The sequence below is a fragment of the Neophocaena asiaeorientalis genome, unplaced genomic scaffold (genome assembly GCF_003031525.2).
Source record: "Neophocaena asiaeorientalis asiaeorientalis breed wild unplaced genomic scaffold, Neophocaena_asiaeorientalis_V1.1 scaffold918, whole genome shotgun sequence".
Classification (NCBI taxonomy): domain Eukaryota; kingdom Metazoa; phylum Chordata; class Mammalia; order Artiodactyla; family Phocoenidae; genus Neophocaena; species Neophocaena asiaeorientalis.
The window spans coordinates 305,658-332,713 of record NW_020174132.1 but is presented as its reverse complement, the minus strand read 5'-3'; the positions used below and the strand labels follow the sequence as shown (position 1 = coordinate 332,713).

The 27,056-nt window shown below is 42.8% G+C and overlaps 2 protein-coding genes across 2 annotated transcripts in view; one reads left to right on the top strand and one right to left on the bottom strand.

Moving 5' to 3' along the window:
* Positions 1-8,639, bottom strand: part of FUNDC2 (FUN14 domain containing 2) — a 25,620-nt gene extending 16,981 nt beyond the window's left edge. The window contains exons 1-2 of the mRNA XM_024754715.1: positions 8,507-8,639; positions 4,306-4,456 (exon numbers count right to left, since the gene is read on the bottom strand). Of these exons, the coding sequence (XP_024610483.1) occupies positions 4,306-4,456; positions 8,507-8,639 (284 nt within the window). The remainder of the gene's footprint in view (positions 1-4,305; positions 4,457-8,506) is intronic.
* Positions 8,640-11,276: 2,637 nt separating this feature from the next.
* LOC112406060 (coagulation factor VIII-like) overlaps positions 11,277-27,056 on the top strand; it is a 92,947-nt gene continuing 77,167 nt past the window's right edge. The window contains exons 1-3 of the mRNA XM_024754707.1: positions 11,277-11,422; positions 23,514-23,635; positions 26,625-26,747. Coding sequence (XP_024610475.1) covers positions 11,277-11,422; positions 23,514-23,635; positions 26,625-26,747 — 391 coding nt within the window. The remainder of the gene's footprint in view (positions 11,423-23,513; positions 23,636-26,624; positions 26,748-27,056) is intronic.

Sequence of the window (27,056 nt, the reverse complement as noted above, 5' to 3'; positions counted from 1 at the left end):
AAGATGGTAAATTTAAACCCAATGATAACAAAAATAAACTTAAAGGTAAATAGTCTAAGCACCCTAATTAAAATGAAAAGATTGTAAAATTGGATTAAAAAAAGGAAGACCCACCTATATGCTGCCTATAAGAAACTCATTTTAAAGAACTGTTTTTAAAACAATATTTATGTATGTACATTATGTATTTATCTTGGCTGTGCCAGGTCTTAGTTGCAGCACTGGGAATCTTCGTTGCAGCATGTTTAGTTGCAGCACGTGGGATCTTTAGTTGTGGCATGCAGACTTCTTAGTTGCAGCATGTGGGCTCTTAGTTGCAGCATGCGGTGCGAACTTCTTAGCTGTGACATGCATGCAGGATCTAGCTCCCCGATCAGGGATCAAACCCGGGCCCCCTGCATTGGGAACGCAGAGTCTTACCCACCGGACCACCAGGGAAGTCCCAAGAAACCCATTTTAAACATACAGACTCCACTTTCCTGAACTTTGCCCCATGTGCCTCTTCCTTTGGCTGATTTTGTTTTTAATATTTATTTATTTATGGTTGTGTTGGGTCTCAGCTGCAGCCCTTGGGATCTTTCATTGCAGCACGCGGGCTTCTCTCTAGTAGTTGCGGTGCACAGGCTTAGTTGCTCCACGGCATGTGGGATCTTCCCAGACCAGGGCTCAAACCCATGTCCCCTGCATTGGAAGGCAGATTCTTAACCACTGTGCCACCAGGGAAGCCCTTGGCTGATTTTAATCTGTATCCTTTTGCTGTAAAAAATCGTGACCATGAGTATACCAGCTCTCAGTGAGTTCTGTGGATTCTCCTAGGGAATTATCAAACATGAGGGTAGTCTTAGGGACCCCCAAACTCTGCAAACTAGTAAGTGACTTTGGCAAGATTGCAGTATACAGGATCAATATACAAAAATCAATTGCATTTCTATAATATAAGCAATGCACGATGAGAAAGTGAAATTTTAAAAGTAATAGCATTTACAATAACATCAAAAATATGAAATATTTAGCGAATAATCTGATATAAGATGTGAAAGACCTACCTACAAAGCATTGTTGAGAGAAATTAAAAGAAACCGAAACAGGGAATTCCCTGGCAGTCCAGTGGTTAGGACTCAGAGCTTTCACTGTTGAGGGTGTGGGTTCAATCCCTAGTCGGGGAACTAAGATCCTGTAAGCTGCACAGCACAGTCAAATGGAGAGATAAGCCATGTTTATGGATCAATGCAATCCCAGTCAAAATCTCACCAGGCTTTTTGTAGATATCGGCAGCAAGCTGATTCTAAAATTCATATGAAAATGCTAAGTACCTAGAACAGTCAAATCAACTCTGAAAAGCAACAGAGTTGTAAGATTTACACTGCCTGATTCATGACTTATTATAAAGTTACAGTAATCAAAACAGTGTGATATTAGCACCAAGACAGACAAATCAGTTTAACAAAGAAGACATATAGTCAATTGATTTTCAGCATAAGTACAAAGGCAATTCAGTGCAGAGCAGTACAGTCTTTCAACATATCATGTGGGCGCAATCAGATATCCATATGCAAAAAGAAAGACCTTGGATTCCTACCTTACAACATATACAGTAAGTAAATCAAAATGGATCATGGAACTAAATGAAAAATCTGAACCTATATATCATATAGAAGAAAACATAGAAGAAAATCTTGGTGACCCTGGATTAGGCAAATATTGTCAGATATGACTCCAAAAGCTAGAGACATAAAACAGAGTTGATAAATTGTATGTCAAGATTAAGAACTTCTGTTCTTCGAAAGACATTGTCAAGATAATAAGCTACAGAGTAGAAGATTATATTTGCAAATCACATATCTAAGACTTGTATCCAGAATACATAAAGAACTCTCGCAACTCAGCAGTGAGAGAAAACCAACTCCCCAATAAAAATATGCAGAAAATATCTAAACAGATACCTCACCAAAGACATATGGATAGCAAAAAATAAGCTCATGAAAAGATACTCAACATCATTATTCATCAGGAAAATGTAAATTAAAACCACAATGAGGGCTTCCCTGGTAGCGCAGTGGTTGAGAGTCCACCTGCTGATGCAGGGGACACAGGTTCGTGCCCCGGTCCGGGAGGGTCCCACATGCAGCGGAGCGGCTGGGCCCGTGAGCCGTGGCCGCTGGCCCTGCGCATCTAGAGCCTGTGCTCCGCGGCGGGAGAGGCCACAGCAGTGAGAAGCCCGCGTACCGCAATAAAAAAACAAAAAAGCAAAAACAAAAAAAATACAATGAGATATCACTTCACAGCCACTAGGATGGTTGTAATCAAAAAGACATTATGCCAGAAACAGACTGAAAGATATATAAAACAAACTAGTGTTTACCAGTGGGCAGAGGGAAGTGGGGAGGGGCAAGATAGGGGTAGGGGATTAAGAACTATAAACTACTATGTATAAAATAGATAAGCAACAAGGATATGCTGTATAGCACAGGGAAGTATAGCCATTATCTTATAATAACTTTTAATGGAGTATAATCTGCAAAAATACTGAATCACTACACTGCAATCTGAAACTAATATAACACTGTAAATCAATTATACTTCAAAAAAAAAGACATTATGCCAAGTAGAAAATCTTGGTGACCCTGGATTAGGCAAATATTGTCAGATATGACTCCAAAAGCTAGAGACATAAAACAGAGTTGATAAATTGTATGTCAAGATTAAGAACTTCTGTTCTTCGAAAGACATTGTCAAGATAATAAGCTACAGAGTAGAAGATTATATTTGCAAATCACATATCTAAGACTTGTATCCAGAATACATAAAGAACTCTCGCAACTCAGCAGTGAGAGAAAACCAACTCCCCAATAAAAATATGCAGAAAATATCTAAACAGATACCTCACCAAAGACATATGGATAGCAAAAAATAAGCTCATGAAAAGATACTCAACATCATTATTCATCAGGAAAATGTAAATTAAAACCACAATGAGGGCTTCCCTGGTAGCGCAGTGGTTGAGAGTCCACCTGCTGATGCAGGGGACACAGGTTCGTGCCCCGGTCCGGGAGGGTCCCACATGCAGCGGAGCGGCTGGGCCCGTGAGCCGTGGCCGCTGGCCCTGCGCATCTAGAGCCTGTGCTCCGCGGCGGGAGAGGCCACAGCAGTGAGAAGCCCGCGTACCGCAATAAAAAAACAAAAAAGCAAAAACAAAAAAAATACAATGAGATATCACTTCACAGCCACTAGGATGGTTGTAATCAAAAAGACATTATGCCAGAAACAGACTGAAAGATATATAAAACAAACTAGTGTTTACCAGTGGGCAGAGGGAAGTGGGGAGGGGCAAGATAGGGGTAGGGGATTAAGAACTATAAACTACTATGTATAAAATAGATAAGCAACAAGGATATGCTGTATAGCACAGGGAAGTATAGCCATTATCTTATAATAACTTTTAATGGAGTATAATCTGCAAAAATACTGAATCACTACACTGCAATCTGAAACTAATATAACACTGTAAATCAATTATACTTCAAAAAAAAAGACATTATGCCAAGCATTAGTGAGGAGGTAGAGAAACTGGAACCCTCATACACTGCTAGGGGAGATGTAAGATGTAAGACAATACTTTAGAAAACTGCTTGGCAGGTTCTTAAAAAGTTAAGACATTCACCTACTATGACTCAGCCTAACTCTTTCTAGATATTTACCCAAAAGAAATGAAAGCATATGTTCATACAAAGACTTGTACACAAATGTTAACAGCATTTTAGCCCCAAAGTGCAAACAAACCAATATTCATCAAAGGGGAATGGATAAACAAACTAGTTCATCCATACAGTGGAATGAACTAGTGATACATACAACAGCACAGATGAACCTCGAAATTAGTGTGCTCAGTGAAAGAAGCCAAACAAAAAAGAATACATACTGTATAATTCCATTTATATATAATTCTAGAAGATGCAAAGTGATCTATAGTGATAGAAAGCACTTACTATGTGGCCCTGGTCAAGTAAACCTTTCTAAGCCTTAGTTTCTATTAAATGAGGATAGAAAATAACAATAACAATTTCATAGCTGTGAGAAGGAAATGAGATACCTATATAAATATCTAAAATGGTACCTGACATGTAGTAAATACTCACTATGTGTAGCCATTAAATAGCACTTTAACATTATGTTTAGATGTATACTATTTATTAAATGATCAATTTCACAAGTCAATGTATTTTCATTGGTTAAAAGAGATGGTTCCTATAACCCCAACACCGAGTCATGCAAAAAAAGATACTGGACATTTTTTACATCACTTACCATCCAGTGACACCTCCAATTAACAGCTGGGTTGCCACGCTATACTTTTCAGCTGAAGGCCCAGATTCCTGCCCAAACAGCTTGCGCCACCATGGCTGCTTTTTAGCAAGTTCTGCAAGATCCAGTGACTCAAATTTTCCCTCAAAGTTTCCTACAAGAATTAAGATACTGAATAAGAAAAGTTACTTTTACAATAAATCACTAACATTCCTAACCTAGATTAAGAGATTTTTAAGGAAACAGAGACAGTTGTAATAAGGACATCTAAATATTAATCTATTTTAAAGAGTAAACTGACTCTGCAATTCTGACCAGCAACTTTTGAAAATCAGACTAAAATCAACAAATATCTCAGAGGAAAAAAAACCTCCACAATTTAGAACCAGTACTCTAGTTTTTCCCCCTGAAATTTAAAAACAGCCAAAAGGACCTAGGAAAAACTGGTAGTAATACTTAATAATGCATCCTAAATGAAATGGGTTTTCTTCATTTGCCTCTCCTTTTCAGGAGTAACTCAATACTATTCAATAGCCCACAAATTCACAAATTCTCAGTACTATGTGTATCTCCAGTGGTAATAAAGATAGGAGGTAACCCTGAGAAAACCATAATTCAAAAAGAGACATGTACCACAATGTTCACTGCAGCACTATTTACAATAGCCAGGACATGGAAGCAACCTAAGTGTCCATCAACAGATGAAGGGATAAAGAAGATGTGGCACATATACACAATGGAATATTACTCAGCCATAAAAAGAAACGAAATTGAGTTATTTGTAGTGAGGTGGATGGACCTAGAGTCTGTCATACAGAGTGAAGTAAGTCAGAAAGAGAAAAACAAATACCGTATGCTAACTCACATATATGGAGTCTTAAAAAATGGTACTGATGAACCTAGTGGCAGGGCAGGATAGAGAAGAAAAAAAAATGTCATGAAGAACCTAGGGATAAGACAGGAATAAAGACACAGACCTACTAGAGAATGGACTCGAGGACACGGGAAGGGGGAAGGGTAAGCTGGGATAAGTGAGAGAGTGGCATGGACATATATACACTACCAAGTGTAGAACAGATAGCTAGTGGGAAGCAGCCGCATAGCACAGGGAGATCAGCTCAGTGCTTTGTGACCACCTAGAGGGGTGGGATAGGGAGGGTGGGAGGGAGGGAGATGCAAGAGGGAAGAGATATGGGAACATATGTATATGTATAACTGATTCACTTTGTTATAAAGCAGAAACTAACACACCATTGTAAAGCAATTAGACTCCAATAAAGACATTAAGAAAAAGAGGTAACATTTAATTGAGCTGTTACTATTTACCAGGCAATGTGCTAAGGAATAAACATGTATATATAATTAAATCCACAGAACAAAGTAGGTACAGAACAAGGTACTATTTATTAACTCCATTTTGTAATTAAGAAGTAGAGGCTCAGAGGGTGATTTATTTGCCCAAAAAGGGAAAGAGTTAACAAAATGTCTAATCCCTCTCTCTGTGGGAAAATAAATTTAGTGAAAGAGGCAAAGAACTCTACACTGTAAATGAGGAAACACTGCAGAGTTGCAATCTCAATCAAAAAGTAAGTTTTTATCTAGAAATTGAGAAGCTGGCTCTAAGATTTATATGGAAGTATAAAGGACCTAGAGTAGTATTCCAGTTACTATGGCTGTACAACAAATTACCCCAAAACTTCATTCACAGAGCAAAACAATCACTTTTATGCTCCCAGACTCTATGGATCAGGAATTCAGACAGGATACAGCTCATCTCTGTTCCATATGTCTGTGGCTTCAGCTGGAAGAATTACAGGCAGGCGTCTGGAATCATCTACTACATTCACACATACAGGCTGCCTTGCTCTGGGTTAGTTTGGGCTTCCTTACAGCATGGTGGCTAGGGTCAAGGCTGCCTGTCCCAAGAAAGGGAGTAAGAGAGTAAGGAAACTCAAGGGCTCAGCAGAAGCTATATTACCATTTAAGACCTAGCCTCCAAAGCCATGCAGTGTTACTTCCACTGTATTCTGCTGCAGCAGTCACAAACTTCCACTCAGATTCGAGAGGGAATATAGACCCCAGTACTCAGCAGGAGGAGTGTCAAAGTCACACAGAAAAAAACAGCATGTGGAATGGGGAGATATTGCCGCAACCACTTAGGAAAATACAGTGTGCCACCAGTGGCCAAAACAATTGTGGGGAAAAAAGCAACAAAGTTCAAAGAATTTCAAGACTTCTTATAAAACTACAGTAACACACAGGTAACTAATTTCAAGACTTATAAAAGTACCCTATTTGACACAGTGTAGAACTGACCTAAGCATATAAAAATATATCAGTGGAAGAGAATATAGAGTCTAGAAGTAGATCTACACATACAGTCATTTGATTTTCACATGGCACCAAAGTTATTCAATAGGGAAAGAAAGTCCTTTCAACAAATTGTGTTAGAACTATTAGGTATGTGTATTAAACAAACAAAAAAACCCTCAATCCCTACTTTACACAATCACAAAATATAATTGAAGAATTAATTCAAGATGGACCATAGATACCAATTTAGCAAAGCCAAAATATGGATGTTTAAGGAACTGGGCCTTCTATGGCCTCACAAGTAGTTAAATGAAAATTTTTGTTCTAACGTAACCACAAAACATTACTGCTGTGTTGAAGAAGAAACTCTCTCCCTGGGTTAAAGAACATCACTGAAAACAAGAACGAGTTTTGAGTTTTGTTTTAATGTTATTTTAACAAGCTCCTTAGCTCAATAGAGGGCTCCAGCCAAAAGGGATCAAATCACAGACACTGAGTTCACCCAAAGTCACTCAGTCATTCAACACACACTGCTAAGCACTATACCGACCAGTCAGCAGCCTTGCTTGTGAGCCCAGGAAAGCAATGATTACAGTATTATGTGATCATCAATATGATAAAGGTTGAAATTCCTAATGTCAGCCTCAAAGTTTCTCCCACCAATTTCCTAGGTGCAAATATCTGAGCAAACTATACATTTTAACTAAATAAGGGCAGTCTGCTCTGCAGGAAAATAATTCCATTGTGCATTCCAACACCTTTGAGTCACCTCAATTCAGGTGTGCTGGTAAACGGTTTGGTTTGTTTTAGATTTTTTTTTTAATCTGGACCATTTTCAAAGTTTTTATTGAATTTGTTACAATATTGCTTCTGCTTTATGCCTTGGCTTTTTGGCTAGGAGGTACGTGGGACCTTAGTTCCCCCATCAGGGATGGAACCTGCACCCCCTGCACTGGAAGGTGAAGGCGTAACCACTGGACCGCCAGTGAAGTCCCCAGGTAAACGTTTCACAAGCGTGCTGGGGTGGGGGGAGGGCTGACTAGTAATGTATACCAACATCCAGGGTGTGACGTCACTGAAGTGTGACAGCGCTGAATGCGGAGCTGGCAAGAGACGCGGCTTATCACGCTACGTTATTTCCACCACACAGACACAACAGATGTCCATAACCTCAAGAGTACTGATAATAACTAAACAGGGCAAACAATAAGGAAGTAATGAATTTTGGGTATTTTCACCCTGTTTTTAACATAATTTATGTAATCTTAAATTTATATAATTGAGTTTTTGATAATGGTTCTGTGAGCCAGTACTGAACTGAACATAGCCTGAAGCATTCAAAGAAGCAGGATAAGAAGCACAACTGAAGACGTGGTCCACTGTGTATTTTATTACAGGCTTTTTTTTTCACGGACTCTCCCCTTCAGTACGCGGACTAAATAGGCGATTTCCAAGAACCATACCACGTGTACTCTTTCAAAACCATCAATAGCACAAGTAGAGGCGGCCTGCACACGGGAAGACGCCGGCCCGGTGTTTGAAAAGTCGCTCCACAGGGACAAAGAAGCTGCCTTAGTCTCAAGGTGCCTGAGTGCTTCCGGGAACAGGGACAAAATGTCTCCAGGCCGAGGCTGTCGGGGGCGGGGCCGGAAGGCGGAGGAGCCCGGCCGGAGACAACAGCGAGGGCAAATTCGGCTCCAGCCCGGCCACTGACCTTGGCCGGACCTCGGGAGCGGCCGGGCCACAGAGGAGCTCCGGCCGCCCGCCCCGCCCCTGCGGCGCTCGGGCCCCCCCCAGGGGCACTGCTGGGCCTGGGAGGCGCGGAGCCCGTCCCTTCCGGAGCCCGGGAAGTCGGCTCCTCGCGGCGCCACCGGCGAGCGCCCGTCCTTACCTTGACTGGCTGCGGCCATTTCGGCGAGCTCGTCTCGCGATGACACCTGTAGGGGCTCGGCTCCGTAAGGCGCGGAGTGGCGCGCCACCGTCGGCGCCAGCTGGCTTCCGGCACGTGGGGTAGATGTTTCCATTCCCATGGCGGCGGCGGAAGAGGCGGGACGGGGCGGGGCACGGGGCGGCTAGTCCCCTTCCCCGGGCGCAGCCGCTTCACAAGGCGCCAAGGGCGGTGTCACAAGTCCCGCGGCGCCGACCCCCAGGTGCGTCGGAACACGCGTGCGCGGAAGGCCTCTCACGGAGGAGTTATGCCGCAGAACGTAGTCTAGCTCGCAGCTGGCCTGGAAGGGGGTTCCCCGTGCGCGACCGCAGTGCGGCCTTTCGACAGTGAAGACTGCTTCACTCCTTAACTTTACTAAAAATAAAGAAAGCGGGCTTGTAGTGGTTGCTCATGTTAACATTGAGCACGTATTTATCAGTGCCTGCTCTGTGTCCGACGCTGTGCTACTGGAAGAAGACAGACATTTAAGAAACATTGCAGTCCCAGTGACAGAGACGGGCTCAGAAAGGAAAGCCCTCTCTGCCCACAGCGCCCGCCGAGCCCTTTAACCACGTGCCGCGGCGCACCTCCCCGCCCCAGCCCCAAGCGACGGCTTTCGCTGTTACTCCGTCTCAGTTCACGGCAACGCCACCTTTGCAAAACCCTTGCTGTTATTCTGAACACCTGTTTCTAGAAGCCCACAAACCCAGTTCATCAGCAACCAGCAGAAGCGCCACTTTCACAATGAATCCAGCCCTGCTCGCCCCTCCACTGCTTCCGTCCCAGCCCAAATCACAGTCGTTTCTCTCCCTCAGTTAACAGGTCACCTGCTCCTCAGGCACGCCTTCCATGACCATCCTCATTTAAAATTGCAGCCTAGTACACCCCTCCTTCCCCTTCTACTTACTTTCCTTTTGGGCACAGTACTTACTTCACCTTCTAACATACGTAAGGTATTCCTGTCTTTCAGGTATTGCTTACCGTTTCTCAGTTGTTTCTTTTTCACTGCTCTGCACCCAGTGCCTAAGACACTGTCTGGTTAGGACAGATGGGTAGTTGTGTGCTCTTTGGCAAGCCATTAACCTCTCTGCCCCTCAGATGGTTCATCTGTACTCACATTGCAGTCTTATTGTGAGGATTAAATCACATAATGTGTAAAGCTTATGACAGAATTATCACTCTGTATTGTGACTATGTATCTACCTTTTTGTCCCCGCTGCTGCAGCATGACTCCCAGAAGACAGGAACTGGATTTTATTCGTCTCTGAAGCATGGACGTATAGTAAAAGGGTTAGGAGCAAGACTCCTGGAGCCAAATTAAATGGGTATGAATGCTACAATTTACAAACTGTGTGACCATGGCCAAGTTGCCTAACGTCTCTGTGCTTCAGTTTCATCACCTGTACAATGAAGACAAGAATGCTTGCTGCATTAGAAAGCACTTAGAACAGTTCCTGGAATATATTACATGCCAGCTATTATCTCTGCAAACTTGTGCCTGGCAGAGAGAAGGTCTCAGCAGATGTTTACCCAAGGGGCTTCTTCCTAATTGTTTCCAAGCTGGACAATACCTTGCCAATGGCTCCCAAACACATTCCTACCCGTGCAGAAGTGGACTCTCCGTGATAACACTTCTTATAGAAACCCTGATCAAGATTCTTATTAGCTCCTATACTTTGAGGCCCTTGGGAGGCTCTCATGCCTCCTAATATACATTAAACTGAGTAGGTTCTCTGCTTGAGCTCAGCATGGCTTTATTTTGATGTAAGGAGATATAGCCTATACTCAGGCCAAATGTAAACAACCTTAAGAAGCATCAGGTAGCAATGATGCAAGGGAAATAGATATGTGGATGCTGGGTGGTTATGAGTGCTCTGTAAGCAAATGAAGCCAAGAGAGATATCGGTAGTGCCGGTGGGGCTAGAGAACTTACAGTGTCGAGGCGCTGGTCCAGATCTGAGCTCATTAGAAGGTGAGATTTGAGCCAAGACTTGCAGGAGATGTGGGAGTGGAAACGTGTGGCTATCTGGGAAAAGGGGTTTCGGGTAGAGGAAACAGCAGATGCTAAGGTCCAGGTGCAAGGGTGTGCTCGGTGTTTTAAGGAAGAGCAAGGAGGCCAGTAGCTGGAGTGAGATGAAACCTTGGAGGTGGGGGGAAGGAACATGCAGATCATGGGGAAGACTCTAGGCCATGGTCAAAATGTAGGATTATACTCTGAGTGAGGCCAGAAGCCAGTGGAGGTTTCTGGGCAAAGAAGTAACTGGATCCGCTTTATGGTTTTAAAGGTCATTCATTGGTGTCTGTGAGGGGCAAGGGCGGAAGCAGGGAGACTGTTAGAATATTACTCTTGCTGGTGCAGGTGGATTCCAGAATCTTCAACAACATCAGCCCCCTCTTTCCTTTCCTCAAAGGTTCTGAGCAAAGCAGCATTCTTGTGCCCCTGCTGCTTTCAGAGGTGAACGGGTTAAGCTTTAGCTCAGCCTCCCTTTTCCTACTCAGTTCTTCCTGTGGCTGCTTCCCACTGCCAAAAAGGAAGCAATCCTATCCATCACTGCTGAGCGCTAATGCTGCTGTCACTCCAGCCAGTCAAGTTCCCTAAAGTCCTTTGAGAAAATTTTGGGACTTTTCACTAAATCATACAAAATTTACCTTTTTTTCTCCTGGGAGCCAAAGATATTTTTAGAGAAGAATTAATCTTTCGTTTCTCCAGTCGAACATTTTCTAGCAATCAGCCATGCAAATTGAGCTCTCCACCTGCTTCTTTCTGTGCCTTTTGCCTTTCAGCTTTGGTGCCATCAGAAGATACTACCTGGGCGCGGTGGAACTGTCCTGGGACTATATGCAAAGTGAACTGCTCGGTGAGCTGCACGTGGACACAAGGTAAAGGCCTGTTCTAGATGGGCCGGCCAGGATGGTGGGGCTGTGACTCTGGCTGTTTTGTCCATTGCTTCTCTCTGTCACATGCTGCCACACTGGAAACTAGAGAGTGGAGTAGAGTGAGGGCGAAGAGGCAAGCAGCATAGGAGACAGAACGAAACGTCCCTCAGCCTACCCCACAGCTTCCACAGGGAGAAGAGCCCTAAGACCCATCAATATTACACGCAATTTTGCTGTGAGGATAGTATTAGCCATGAGTTCAGAAACTTTTCATCTTTTCTGGGTTCTGGTGCATTTGGGGAGAGTAGTATTAAATAATCTTTCCAATATTATCTATGGTCGTTGATTTATTCAGATTTTTCTACCTCTTCTTCAGTCAATATTGGTTATATACATTTTCCTAGGAAGCAATCGGTTATCCCTAGATTTGATAATGTATTGGTATCAAGTTACATAATAGTCTTGTGATATTGTTAAACTGTTCTGTGTCTGTAGTTATATCTCCATTCTTAGTTTGTGTATGTTCTCTTTACCTCTCATAAATAATATTTCCAAGAAGTTTCTCGATTTTATTGCTTTTGTCAGGACCCATCTTTTGGTTCTATCAATTTCTGTTTTTACTTTCATCAATTCATTTCTTCTTCCTAGCTTCCTTTGGTTCATTTAGTTGATCTAACTTTTTGCTTATTGAGTTGAATGCTGAAGTCATTTGTTTTAAATTTTGTTTTGTTTTCTTTAAATGTGTATTATAAAGATTTAAACCCAATACATATATAGTGGTAATGTAAATATTAAATATGGTCATGTCATACATACGTTACAATCTTTTCTGTTCTTTTTGCTTTGCTCCCCACTCTCCTTCTACTTGAGCCGCCTTCTTGGTTATCCCCAATCAGGTAACCCTAGTATGGTAATATATATTCATGTACACGCATGTATGCACATATATGCAAATAAAGGTTTTCTTGGTCATTGTTTTACAAAAATGGGCTATTATATACTATTCTCACTCACTAACACCTAATAGAATTCTGTCCAAGTCAGTTGGCATAACTTCAGTCTTTTTAATGGCTAAATAAAATTCCCTATTATTCCAGGTTTTGGGCCATTATATCCTATATCATTACATACTGTTGCTTTTATTCCTATAGGACAGATTCTCAAGAGGGATATTGCTGGGATGAAGGGAATATTTCCTTTTTAGTTTTAATTTCCAAAAAGGCTAGAACTCTTCAAACATTTCTACCATCAACATATAGGAGTGCCCTTCTCCCTGCGTTCACATCAGCAATAAGTTTTACCTTGTTTTTTAATCTTTGCCAATCTAGTAGGTATGGAGTGATATTTCGTCATTACAATAATCACATTCCTTTTATTTCTAATGAGGCTGAACATCTTTTTAAATGCTTGTTGACTACTGCATTTATATTTTGAGATTTGACTATTCACATGTTTTGCCCATTCTTCTTTGGGCTCTTTCACTTTTTTTTAGATTATGAGAACTATTTTATTCTTACAAGTATTAATAGCCTATCGCAAGGCACCGTTTATCAAACAATACATCTTTTGTCACTGATTTGAATAAAAGCATTCATCATATAAAATTCTCATATATATTAGTATCTATTTCATTAAATTTATACATAAATTTTATTAATATAAATGTAAGTGATTTATTATGACATTTATCCCTATGCATTTTATAAATATGTTGTTATTGGTTTGTGTATATTCATCTCAAATCTAGCTACCTTACTGAATTCTCATATAAATTCTAATAATTTTACATGGCAGTCTCTATGGGTATTGAATCATATTCAAAATAAGACAGATTCTAGCTCTTTTCCAATGTTTAATCAGTTATTTCTTTTTCTTATCTTATTGATTTTACTTGAAACAGTCCTCATATTTTGCTTTTCAGAATAACATTTGCTGTTTGTTCTTGATAAGTGGTCTTTGTCACGCCTTGCCATAAAATTTTCATTAGTAATGGCTTTTTGGCATTCTAGCATCATATGAATTTTGGCCTTTAATATGTTGAGGACAAATAGATTATGTCAGTAGACTTCCTGACATTGAATATCCTTACATTCTTGGAGTAAAATCTAATGTTCATGCAATTTGATTATTGTTGGGTTCTATGTGCTAATATATTTTTAGACACTGTGTGCCTTTATTATGTGGGATTGATCTATAGCTTTATTTTTTAATTGAAGTAGAGTTGATTTATAATATTGTGTTAGTTTGAAGTGAGGAGCATAGTGAGTCAGTATTTTTACATATTATATTCCATCATAGGTTTTTAGAAGATAATGGTTACAGTCCCCTGTGCTATACTGTATATCCTTGTTGCTTACCTATGTTATATATAGTAGTTTGTGTCTGTTAATCCCATACCCTTAATTTGTCTCTCCCCCCTTCCCTCTCCCCTTTGATAACCATGTTTGTTTTCTATATCTGTGAGTCTGTTTCTGTTTTGCATATACATTCATTTGTATTATTTTTTAGATTCCACATATGAGTGAAATATATAGTATTTGTCTTTCTGTATCTGACTTATTTCACTAAGCATAATATTCTCTAGGTCCTACACATAATATTCTCTAGGTCCATCCATGTTGCTACAGATGGCAAGATTTCATCCTTTTTTATGGCTGAGTAGTAGTCCATTGTGTGTGTGTGTGTGTGTGTGTGTGTGTGTGTGTGTGTGTGTGCGTGTGCGTGCGTGCGTGTGTGTGTGTGTGTGTAAAACACATCTTCTTAAGTCAGTTGTCTGTTGATGGGCACTTGGGTTGTTTCCATGCCTTGGCTATTGTAAATAGTGCTGCTATGAACATTGGGGTACATGTATCTTTTCAAATTACTGTTTTCATTTTTTTCTGGATACATAACTTTATTTTTTACTATTATTATTAGATTTTGGTATTCAAGTTTTATTGGCTTTATCAGATGAATTGGTGAGTGTTCTATCCTTTTCTATTGCCTAAAGTAGCTCAAATAACATTAGAGTTATCTGTTGTTTTAAAGTTAGATAAGACTCACAGATGAATCCATTTGGTCCAAGTGACATTTGCAATATCTTTAATCATCTCTTCAGGCTCTTCTATGTTAACTAGTCAAATCAAAATTCAACTTATGTTTGGAGTCAGCTTTAATAATTTCATACCTTTCTAGGAAATCATTTCCTTTATTTTTTCAATTTTGTTGCCACTGTGTTGCATATAGCACTCTCTCATGATTCTTTTACTCCACATCATCTGTAGCTATTTGCCCTTTCTCATTCTTAAATTCCTAAATTTTTGTTATTTATCTTTTCTACATGAACAAGTTTGTAACGGATTTCTCTTTGGTTGTTGTTGGGGGTGGTCTTTTCAAATAATGAGCTTTTGGCTTTTTTTGTTCTTCTTCGTTATTTTTTTAAAATTAATTAATTTATTTTTGGCTGCATTGGGTCTTTGTTGCTGTGCACGGGCTTCTTCTAGTTGCGGTGAGCGGGGGCTACTCTTCGTAGCGTTGCCCGGGCTTCTCATTGCGGTGGCTTCTCTTGTTGCGGAGCATGGGCTCTGGAGCACGGGCTCAGTAGTTGTGGCTCAAGGGCTCTAGAGTGCAGACTCAGTAGTCGTGGTGCACGGGCTTCGTTGCTCCACGGCATGTGGGATCTTCCCAGACCAGGACTCAAACCTGTGTCCCCTGCATTGCCAGGCGGACTCTTAACCACTGCGCCACCAGGGAAGTCCCTGGTTATTTTTTATATTTAATTTATTTTCATATTTTATCTTTATCAATGATAGTTTCTTTTGGCTTGTCATGCTATATTTTTTCTAATATCTTAGGGAAAATAATATGTTCTTTTCTCTTTCTTTTGTCCTTTGTTTTTAACAGTGAAGGCATTTAAAGCTATACATTTTTCTCTGAGAACAATTTTTCCATATCCCATAGGTTATGTTATGAAGTGTTTTCTTTTCATTGTTTTCAGTAGATACTGTAATATCCTCTTTGATTTCATTTAGAAGCATGATTTTTAATCACATTTTTAATTTGGTTGTCAATTATTTTTTTGGTATTTGGATCAGCTTTGAGCATCCTGTTAGTTTCCTACTGCTGTGTAACAAAGTACCTCGAACTTAGCAGTTTGCAACAACATCCATTTATTATCTCACATTTTCAGTGGGTCAGAAGTCCAGGTGGGCTCAACTAGATACTCTGCTCAGGATCATACAAGGCCAAAATCAAGGTGTTGACAGGGCTTTGCTCCTTACTGGAGACTCTGTGGGGGAATCCACTTCCAGGCTGAATTGGAATTTAGTCCCTTCTCTCAGTTTCCATGCGGCACCCTCCATCTTCATGCTAGCAAGAGTGATCAAGTCTGTTTCATGCTTCGGATCTGTCTAACAGAACATATTCATGAGCATAACACCAAACGGCAAAGGTCACGAGGGACAACATTTTGCCTACCACAGCTGTAGTTTACATACAATGAAACACACAGATATTCAAATGTACAGTTTGATAAGCTTTGGCAAATGCATACAAGTTACATAACCACCACCCTAGTCAACGCTCCTGCAACTTTTCAGTGAGTCTCTCCACCCTTACCTGGCACCAGGCAATAAGCTCCTTTCTGGAATTACAGATTCGCTTTTGGAGTTACAAGACTTTTATATCAGTAGATTCATACAGTATGCATTCTTCAGTGTCTGGCTTTTTATCTTAAGCATTGTGATTTGGAAATTCACCTAGGTTGTTGCATGAAGTTGTTCTGTCCTTTTTATTGCTGATTACTACTCGATTATGGGAATATATCACAATGTGTATATCTTTTCCCTGCCACATGGACCTTTGGATTGTTTCCAGGGGCTAATATAAATAAACCTGCTATGAACATGCCTGTGCAAGTTTTTGTGTGGCCATCTGCCTTCCTTTATCTTACATAAATATCTAGGAGTGAAATTGCTGGATCATGCTGAAATGCATGTTTAACTTTATAAGAAACTACCAACAAATTTCTGGAATGGTTGTACCATTTTGTACTCTCACCAACAATGCATGAAAGTGCCAGTGGCAACACGTACTGGACAATATTTGATGTCACCAGTATTTAATTTTAGTCCTTTTAATGACTATGTGGTGGTATCTTACTGTATGTTTAATTTACATTCTCTGATAACTAAAGATGCTGAGCATCTTTGCATGTGTAATTGACCATTCCTGTATCTTATTTAATAAAATGTTTATTCACATCTTCGGCCCAGTTTTAAATTGGGTTGTCTTATTATTGTTGAGTTTTGAGAATTCTTTGTATATTCTGGATAGAAGTGAATTTTCAGATATACCTGTTTTCAATATTTTCTCCCAGCACAAAGAGTTTCATTTTAATGAACTCCAATTTATCTATTCTTTTTTCCACTGGTTGCTTGTGGTTTTGGTGTCATATCTAAAAAGCCATTGCCAAATCCAAAGTCACAAAGATTTACACCTGTTCTCTCCTAAGAGGTTTATAGTTTTAGCTCTTATATTTAGTTCTTTGATACACTGAGTTAACTTTTGTGTATGGTTTAAGGAAGCGATCCAAGCCTGTGGTTGTGCAGTGTTAATGATCCTGAAGTAGAGGCCCAGATGGTCAGTAGCCTGGTATCTAAATGAACCATTGACCATTTATCCATTAATGTTGGTCTTTTTGAAAATTAATATTGAAGTATTTGTACTTAATACATTGTGCTTGTATTATAGTTTTCATCTAACATGCAGGCTGAGGTATAGTGAATAATAGACTGAGTGTAAAATTGAATTGAATGGAGAAGATGATTTATTATCTAGCTTTCTGTTGTTTTATAGGCAGTCACATGTATTTACCAGGAAAAAGTTGATAGAATTTTTATTTTGATGACACCATTTTATAGTCTAGATTATTTTGATACTGATTAACAGGATAAGCTGACTCTGGACACATCCTGACAACCTCTGCCAAGGTCTGAAACAAACATCTGGGAAAATTCAGTTTTGTATTATCTATTCCTGCAGCTGCTCAACTTCTTCTAAGCAAGGGTCAGGGAATATAATAGGTTTTCCGATTGGTTTTAGATAAAATGTGAAAGAACAGTTCAGGTCAAGGACATTGTTGCCAAATATATTTGGCAAGATTTATATATCAAACCTCAAGGGAAATACACAAACAAAAAACCCACATAAGTTAGGAAGGAGTAAAATCTGTGAACCCGGGAACATTTTGTCACTTACTGTGCAGATTACCCTGAATCTGAGACATAAATCACGTCCCACTTGACTAGGGCCTAGGCCTTCTGTTTCTGTCTCACAATCTTGATCTTTTATCTGGCTTTTGGTTTTCGCTCTTCCCTCAGAGAGAGAAAAATTTGTTTTCTGTGTGCTCGTGATCCTGTTCCTTCTCTGCTCGTCCAAGCTCTTGATCTAGTAAACATTTTTTATGTCTTATATTTTCATTTTATTCATAAATATTAAAGTGAAAGTACTGTGCTAGTGTATGTCAAAATACCTATCTCTGGACATGGGTCTGAGTCTTGTTAGAAACCAATGGAAACTTTGGAGAAACTGAGTAGGGTAGACTCAGGAGAACCAAGGATATGGAGTGGGAAAAGGGGAAGGGAACAAACTAGGGATGAGTTGATGACTGTGGAAGGGCATAGTCTCAAAGTGGCCAGGAGATGGGACAAATGAACCGAAGGGAGGAGTATACTCAATGATGTAGGCATCAGATAATGTTAAATGACTAAAAGCCATGTAGGTCTATGCCTAGGCTAATGCCATGGAAATTTCTAGAGATGGATGAAATTACAGCACATTTAAATATGAATTAATATCACCATTTGGGTTCCCCAGAAGCGGACTGTGAGATGGATATCAACGTGCAGGAATTTTATTTAGAGTGTTCTTGGGATCAATACCTGGGAAAGCAGGGGAGGGCGGAGGGAGAAGCTGGGCCGCAGTGCAGGCCAGCCCTACAAGGAGCTCTGGAGCGGGAATGACCCTTCTGCGTTGTCCCACTTGGGCCAACGCGGCCAGGCCCCTGTGTCTCTGTCCTGATCAGTCATTAAGCACTGGCTATCCTAGGAAGGGGCGTGGCTATCCTGGGGAGGGGGCGTGACCTGCTCCAGAAAGGGGCTGTGGTCTGCTCTGGGAATGGGCGTGGCCTCCCTGAGAAGGGCCAGTGGGCTGCTTTGGAAAAGGGGCGTCCAGGCCCTGTGGGCGGGACATGAGCCCGGCGGGCCGCTCCTCGAAGATACCGGAGCTGAGGGCTGTCCTCCAGCAGCACCCACCCCGCAGGTGGCCGGGTTCGAGTACCTTCCGGGCCGCCCCCTCCCCATCGCCATCACAACCCCCACTCACTCACTGTCCATGTCCTCACCTGCATCGGGGGCAGCTTCTCCTGGCCCCAGGGGCCGTCTCATCGCGCCCCTCACCTGGTGTGGCTGCCCTGGGGTGTGACCCACTCCTGCCTGCTTCGCGTGAGACAGCCCTCCCCCCTTGGTGGTCGTGCCCCGGGGGCTCCTCGTCTGGCGTGCCGCTCCTTGGGTATGGTAGCCCCAGGTGCCCAGGCGGCGCCCCTGCTTCTCACTCAGTGAGACTCTTGTGTTTTGTGCTGTGAGGACCTTCTACACTGCCGAGCCCAGAGCTGCAGGTGGAGATGGGCGGCACAGACTCCCCGGGTGGGTCACGGGGGAAGAGAGGTTCTTTTGCTGCCATTCTTTGGTTCCTAAACCCGTGTGTTCTCATTGGGGCCACAGAACCATCTCTGAATCAATGCATATCCAGCACCTTGGAGGTTGACCCTCTATCCTTATGGAGCCCTGCCTCCAAGCTGGAGCTTTAGCTGTGCCTTTAAGAAGTCATTCCATTGCTCTCTCTGTCTGGCAGCTTCTGCATGGGGTGGCATCTGATAAAGCCAGTGGATGCCATGGTCATGGGCTCACTCCAGCACCTCCTTTGCTGTACAGTGGTCTCCTGGTCTGATATGATATCATATGGGATCCTACATCAGTGAATCAAACCCTCTGTGAGCCCTCAGACAGTGGTGCTGGCTGAGGCCCTGCAGGCAGGAAAGCTAACATATCCCTGAAATACATGTCTCTTCTCATCAGAATGAAGAGCCAGCCCTTCTAGGGTGGAAGGGATCCAATGCAATTTGCCACCGAATCGCTGGCTGGTCTCCATGATGGACAGTGCCCAGTTAGGAACTCAGCATTGGTTTCTGTTGCTGGCAGGTTGGATTTGGGGAGGCAACACAAGTTAAATCAGCCTTAGTCAGTGGGAACCCTTGCTTTTGGGTCCATGCATTAATTCTCTCCACGCCTCCACAGCCACTTGGCTCACATCTTGCCAGCACTGAGATGGCCCATGTAGAGGCTGGCTAATGGTAATTGTCAGTCATTTTGTCTGTTACTGTTTTGCACTTCTTCCACAGTAGCTATTCTCTGATGGCATTAACATATGACATGAAGGTTTTTTTATTTTGTACCCACTCACTAATATGCCTTCGCCCCAGACATCCTTGTCCTTGACCTTCCAGTCCTTTTCTTTCTAGGCCCTTGAACAGCCAGCCAAGCCATTTGCTGCTGTCCATTAGTCTGTATATATTTGAACCTTGGGCGGTTTTCTCTTTCTGCTCAAAGCGAACAACCAACATTAGCCAAAATTTGGCCCACCGGGAGATTATCCTTCACCATTGTCTATTGAATCCACCCGAGTGGGGCTGTAATACAACAGCAGTCAATTTTTGGCTCGTACCTGAATACCAAGCTGACCCAACTGTACATAATCTCAGGCTTCTTCCCCCCCAGCAACTGGTCGTCAGGGACCCCCCCACATGGCTATGGGTGTGACTTGAGGTAAAGGTGGCTGTGTAGCACGAGTAGATGAGATGGGCCTCTGACAATCTGCTCATTCAGCCTGCTCGTGCACTCTGGTCCATGCAGATCCCCACGCCTGCCTCCGTAAATCAGCTCCTTTTACTGGAAGGGCTTCCTTATCAGTACGCTGGCTTCTGGCCCTCAGCCAGTACATAGAGTCACTTGTCCTGGCCTTGGGCTGGCCGACCTGCTCCCGGTACGTGCTTTCTCGGGTGTCCTGGAAACCCTGGGATTGAGTGAGCTGCAAGGCTCCCTGGGAGGGGAGGGCTGTCAGGGAGGAGAGAATTAAGTCAATCTCATCTTTGCCTCCTCCTTGAGAGAGGTGTACGCAAAACAGTGCACACTTGGAAGGAGTGTCTTCAGTCCATCTGCTGCTCCATTCCCCCGAGGCTGCTGAGGTCTTCCTCTGTGACTGTCGCTTGGCCAGTTTCTCTCGTGCTTGCAACAATCGTTATGTGAAGCAAGAGCTGCTAAACTGTTAGGTGCAGGCTCACCATTTTCAGGCTCTGCCAAACCCTTGTGTCTTCTGAAGGGGCGTCTCCCTCCTTTCCTTGGCTGGTCCTTCCTCCTTGGTTTCAACACTGTCTAGGGCTCACAGGGCTTCCTTCTGCAAGTGGCTGTCTGGTGTGTCTGCCTGTGTCTATGCCTCTTCTTTCCACCGTCGCCTGCCGTTCGTGTTGAGTGCGACTCCCAGAAGCTCGCGTAGCAGAGTCTGCTCCGTCAGCCATTCGATGCACTTTTATTTTTCACCAGAGCCGTTCAGACCTACGTCTCTGGGCCACACCCCTCATCAGAGCTCCAGGGGCACAAACTCGGGGACCTACCAGATGGTTCCACCCTGCTGGGTACCAGCTTCGCCTTAGCATAGCTGCGGTTTTGGTGGGCGGAGGGCCACTGTGTGCGTCACGGAAGAGCTCTGACAGCCTCACGCCTACCCTTTCGCTGGGAAGCATCGTTTGGGGGCCTTTTAAGTTTTCGGTCGTTCTGAGCGGGGTTCTGCTAATCACGGGTGACAGCATTGCCACAAATTTATGGCTGTCGGTGAATTATCTGAAAGCAAATGGGATGAAAAAGAATGTTGCCAACCAACATTGTGCAAGTAGTGACAACTTCTGTTTCCTTGGGTGATTTTATAGCTTTTTAAGCACACAAATTTCAAAAAAAATAAAAGAGGATTGTCTGCTTTTTTTCTTTTGTGTATGTATGTGTGCAGGAAGTTTATTGGGAGGAGTTCATTGGGGCTTAGCTTACTGAGGCTCACCAAGTGTCTGGATAGTTTCCTTGAGGAATGATGACACATCGGGGCCTTAGTGTTGGTCTCTGTTCCTGGCAAGCTGGACATTTACAGCAGCAGTAGCTAGATCAGCCTTGGTGAGTCCATGATGTTGAACCCATGCATAGTCACCATCATGGCTCCTCCATTTATATGTCCATTTTGGCAGCATTGGGGTGCCAACGACTGAGGCTGGCTAACATCAACTGGCTAAGTCATTCAGTTTACTTGGTTGTTTGGTGCAGTTTCCTTGGCAGAAAGTGCAGCATTTATTGCAAGACGCCCAACCTGGGGCCAAGCAAGAACGGGCAGCTCATACGCTCAAAAGACCCAAACACCCCGATGGCTTTCGGGGAAGGGCTTTTGAAGGCAAGGTGAGGGAGGGGGTGGCGGGATACCTGATCAGCTTATGGACGTTCTTCTGACTGGTTGGTGGTGAGGTAACCAGGTGGTATTTCGGGAGGGAGTCAACATCATCAGCCTTCTGGTTCCAGTGGTCTGGGGTCTACACGCCGGTGGTCAGCGCGCCCTTACCTTCTTCCGCCCGGTGGGGGTCTTAGTATCTGCAAAACAACTCAGGGATATGACCCAGGGTATGATCTATAGCCCTTGAGGAGCAACTTTCTCTCTCCGTTTCAGTGTTGGAAGTTTCTGTTGTCATACGCTCAAGCTCAGAGATTTTTTCCTAACAATATCCAGTTTACTAAGGAGCCTATCAAAGGCACTCTTCATTTCCATTACAGTGTTTTTGATCTCTACCATTTCTTCTTGATTTTTCTTAGAATTTCCATCTTTCTGTTTCTATTATCCATCTGTTCTTACATGTTGTCTACTTTTTACATTAAAATATTTAACATATTAGTCATAGTTTTTTTTAAAATTTCTGGTCTAATACTTCCAACATTCTTGTCATATCTGACTCTAGTTCTGCTGCTTGCTCAGTCTCTATGAACTGTGGGGTTCTTTTTTAATGCCTTTTAGTGTGCCTTGTAAGTTTTTGTTGAATGATGGACGTGATGTACTGGATAAAAGGAACTTTGGTAAATTAGGCCTTTAGTGATGTGGTGGTGAGGTGTGGGGAAGTGCTCTATAGCCCTGTGATTAGGTCTCAGTCTTTTAGTGAGCCTGTGCCCCCGGACTGTGGACTTCACCACTGCTTCTCAGTCTCACCCCTTGACACAGGCTGGCTAGAGTTGGGTATTTCCTTTCCTCTACATGGAAGGAGAAGCAGGATGACGTTGGGTATCTTCCTTCTTCCAGGTAGATGAAGCTGTGATTAAAATCCCAGAATGATAAGCTCTGGTAAAATAATTTCTCATGAGGGCAGGCATAAGAACAGAATGCTCTGGCATATTTTAACTTTTTTTATTTTTATTATTTTTAAAAATTTATTTATTTTATTTCCTACTACAGCACTGGTTCCCACAGGCATTTCTACTTGAAGGTTTCTGTTCTAGTAAGTTGTGATTCTCTGCATTCACCTGTCTGTCTAATTTTGGGGGCAGCAGTTTTCTCTGTGACTTCATATACAGCTTCCAATCTGCCTTGTTAACAATAGAGGAGAGTGGGATGGAAGCATTACTTCCAGCTGTTTTTTAAATTATGTTTTATTTTTTTGGCCACACCACACGGCATGCGGGATCTTAGTTCCCCGACCAGGGATCGAACCTGAACCCACTGCACTGGAAGCGTGGAGTCTTAACTACTGGACCACCAGGGAAGTCCCTCAGCTGTTTTTTAAATTATGTTTTATTTTTTTGGCCACACCACACGGCATGCGGGATCTTAGTTCCCCGACCAGGGATCGAACCTGAACCCACTGCACTGGAAGCGTGGAGTCTTAACTACTGGACCACCAGGGAAGTCCCTCAGCTGTTTTTTAAAGTGGGTTCAAAGAAGGGTCAACCAAAATGAACGACCTTTTCCTTTTTTCACACAGGTTTTCTCCTAGAGTGCCAAGATCTTTTCCATTCAACACCTCAGTCATGTACAAAAAGACTGTGTTTGTAGAGTTCATGGATCAGCATTTCAACATTGCCAAGCCCAGGCCACCATGGATGGGTAATGCAAACAATATTGACTCATTGTTATGAAACTGGGTATCTTATTTCTTTGCAAGGATTCCCCAGTCTTGGGGCTGCAGTTTTCTTGGCCAGGCTTCCCTTATTACCACCTCTCGGGGAAATACACTGGCTGAATGGTCTCAGTCTTCTAACTGGGCCCTCCTCCTCTGCTTGAGTGCCCTTTATCTTGGACCTGGGTTCATTTTATTTTCTCTCTGCTTCCAATCCCTAGCTGATCTTATCCAGTCTCATGGCTTGAAAATATCATACATGCCAATAAGTCCCAAGTTTATATCTCTAGTTCAGACTGCTTGCTTGATACGTCCACTTAGGTGTCAAATAAGCATGTAACAAGATGTTAAGATGAGACATTTCCTACCTTAGAATGATTGCTCAGAATTATAGGTGACAAGTACCCCCAAATTCTAAAGAGTGATATCAGGCCACCTATTCAGGACTTGGTCAGGTAGTGGTCCAAAATTGGTGCAGCAACCTTTAGCCCATCATATACCTCCAGCCTATATAAAAGAAGGTTAGGAACTTATGAAAGAGTTTAGATTTGAATATTTCTTTTTTTAAAAATGTAATTAATTTTTTGGCTGCCTTGTGTCTTTGTCGCTGTGTGCCGGCTTTCTCCAGTTGCCTCGAGCAGGGGCTACTCTTCAGTGCGGTGCGCGGGCTTCTCACTGCGGTGGCTTCTCTTGTTGCAGAGTATGGTCTTTAGGTACGTGGGCTTCAGTAGTTGTGGCTCGCGGGCTCTAGAGCACAGGCTCAGTAGTTGTGGTGCACGGGCTTAGTTGCTCCGTGGTATGTGGGATCTTCCTGGACCAGGGCTCGAACCCATGTCCCCTGCACTGGCAGGTGGATTCTTAATCACTGCGCCACCAGGGAAGTCCCCTTGAGGATTTCTTTTGAAAGCATTTTGGTGTTTTGTATATTCCCGTGGGGGGAGGGCGGCCTCTCCCTCATATCAAGCTGCAGTGAGGGAGGCTTCAGTAGAATCATTTAGAAAACTTGACATAGTTCTTTTGGAGCTTGGAAGATACTGACTAGTGCCTGATTTTTATCTAGAAAAACTTTCAATGCCAGAGTGTTGGGGAGCTTCCCCTGATGGCATAATAAGGAGAGTGGGCTATAGCAGAGGCTAACTGCACTGCAACTGTTACGTGTGAGACCAGGAAGGTCATAGGACAAGACTTGCCTCAAGAAGACCCTGCCTGAGAGGACTTCCTGCCAGGGCTAGGTGATCCCAACAGAAAAGGTCTATGTGATTGTACTGTCAGAAGCAGAAACTGAGAGGAGAGATAAAGTGACAGCTGGAGAGGGCGTATCCCATGCCAGGGGGAGGTGGAGTAGGGCGTCCCCATATTGAGAGGGAGAGAGTCTCTAAAGAACTCATGTAAGTTCTCTAAGAAAGAAAGACCCAGAATTTTGGCATGTGCCACATCCAGGGGGTACCAAAGCCAAGAAAGATCTTGTCAGCATGTCTCTTTTTGCACTCTTGTCCTTTGTCCACTAGCTCCAACTTTAGAAAGTCCAGAGGCAGTAAAATGAGAAAGCGGTGAAGCTACCAACCAAACTTCCTTTTCCCATTACAGGTTTCTGAGCCTGTTTCAGAACTGAACTGGAGGAGGGAGGGACCCTTAAATTGCAGGTGACATCAAAAATTTGATATTAGACCAGACTGGATTTATTAGTACCTAAAAATGATACTCTTAATATGCGAAGGTTACTGGGAAAAAAGTGGGACTGTTCAAAATGCAACAAAGGGAAATTCCACATACAATTAAAAACTATGAAAAATAAGCCTATTTCATATTTTCATCCCATTGAATCCAGTCCATTCAATAAAACCATTTGTAGGCATCTTATACTTAGTATGTATATAAGTCAGAAGTCTTGATTTTCCTCTAAATTTTCTGTGCCATGGCCTGACTACCACCCACTTGCACAAACCACAATCACAGGAGTCATTCCTGGCTCTCTCACTTTTTTCCCCCCTATCTTCAATATCCAACCCATGAGCAAGTCTTGTTGACTTGTTGACCTTGTTGAAATAAATAGACTACCAGATATTTCTCCAGAAAAGATGGGTTTATTCAGGATCAGCAGAGAATTGCGATCTGGGATCTGCAACCATGGCAAGCTACAAACAAGTCCCTGAATAGCAAAGGGAGAGGAACACAGTTTATAGAGGGGAAAAGGAAGTTGGAAGGGCTAGAGTAAACAAAGAGTCTGTGGCTGCTCATTGGCTGAGCCCTTGCCAGGAAAGATGAGGAATCTTCTTCCCCTTGGCTTCTGCTATTGTCACAGGGTGTGAGAGCGCCCCCTTCTGGTCTCCCAACTCTATTTAATTGATGTTTCTGTTTATTAATATTTTTTACACTCTTCCTCCAAAACAAGTCCCAAGTCTGCTTCTTCTAAATTCCAAATTCATCCAAACTGCTGTAGCCTACAAAGTCCTACGTGTTATGCTCCCTGCCTGCCTCGATAACCTTATTTTCTACTCTTCCCTTGCTCATTCACTTTGCTTCAACCACATGTTAGTTTACCATACTTAAAGTGTCCTCTACTTCCTGCCTCATCATTTTCTAGCACGCCATCATCATTTATAGCATTTATAACAACATACAATTTTCTTCTTTCTTTATTTACATGCTTAATGCTCTAGAATGTGATCTCCATGATCTGTCTTGTTAACTACTGCATCTCTAGTGCCTAGGGCAGTTTCTAGAATATAGTAGGAACTCAGTTATTAGTTGAATGAATAAATGCATTGAATGAATTGCCAGAAATCTGTCTTCAGAACAACTATGAGGCTGGGCTGGTTATAGCAGTTTATGTATTCATGCATTCAGCTACTACTTTTTATCAATAACCATAGGGGCGTGCTCCTCTACTGTGACTTTGACCATCACTTTTGTGATAACAGGTTTTCTGGAGTGCCACCCTCCAAATGACCTTTGGGGGACATCTCATTCTTGCAGGTCTGCTGGGTCCTACCATCCAGGCTGAGGTTTATGACACGGTGGTCATTACACTTAAGAATATGGCTTCTCATCCTGTTAGTCTTCATGCTATCGGCGTATCCTACTGGAAGTCTTCTGAAGGTGAGTCAAATGCCCTCCTATTGTCCTGTCATCCTAGGGACAGAAGAGTATTGAGTATAAGGGCATACAGCTACCGAAAGGTGGATTCGGGATTCAAACCTAGGCCCATTTCATGAAGTCAAGAACCTTGTCATTTCAGTCTAAACCCTAAAGTTTGTTGCTGTCCCCTGTTCTCCCTTGGGGAGCCAGGCCGCGGATGTTAAAAATCCCACTGTAGGGGCTTCCCTGATGGCGCAGTGGTTGAGAGTCCGCCTGCCGATGCAGGGGACGCGGGTTCGTGCCCTGGTCCGGGAAGATCCCACGTGCCGC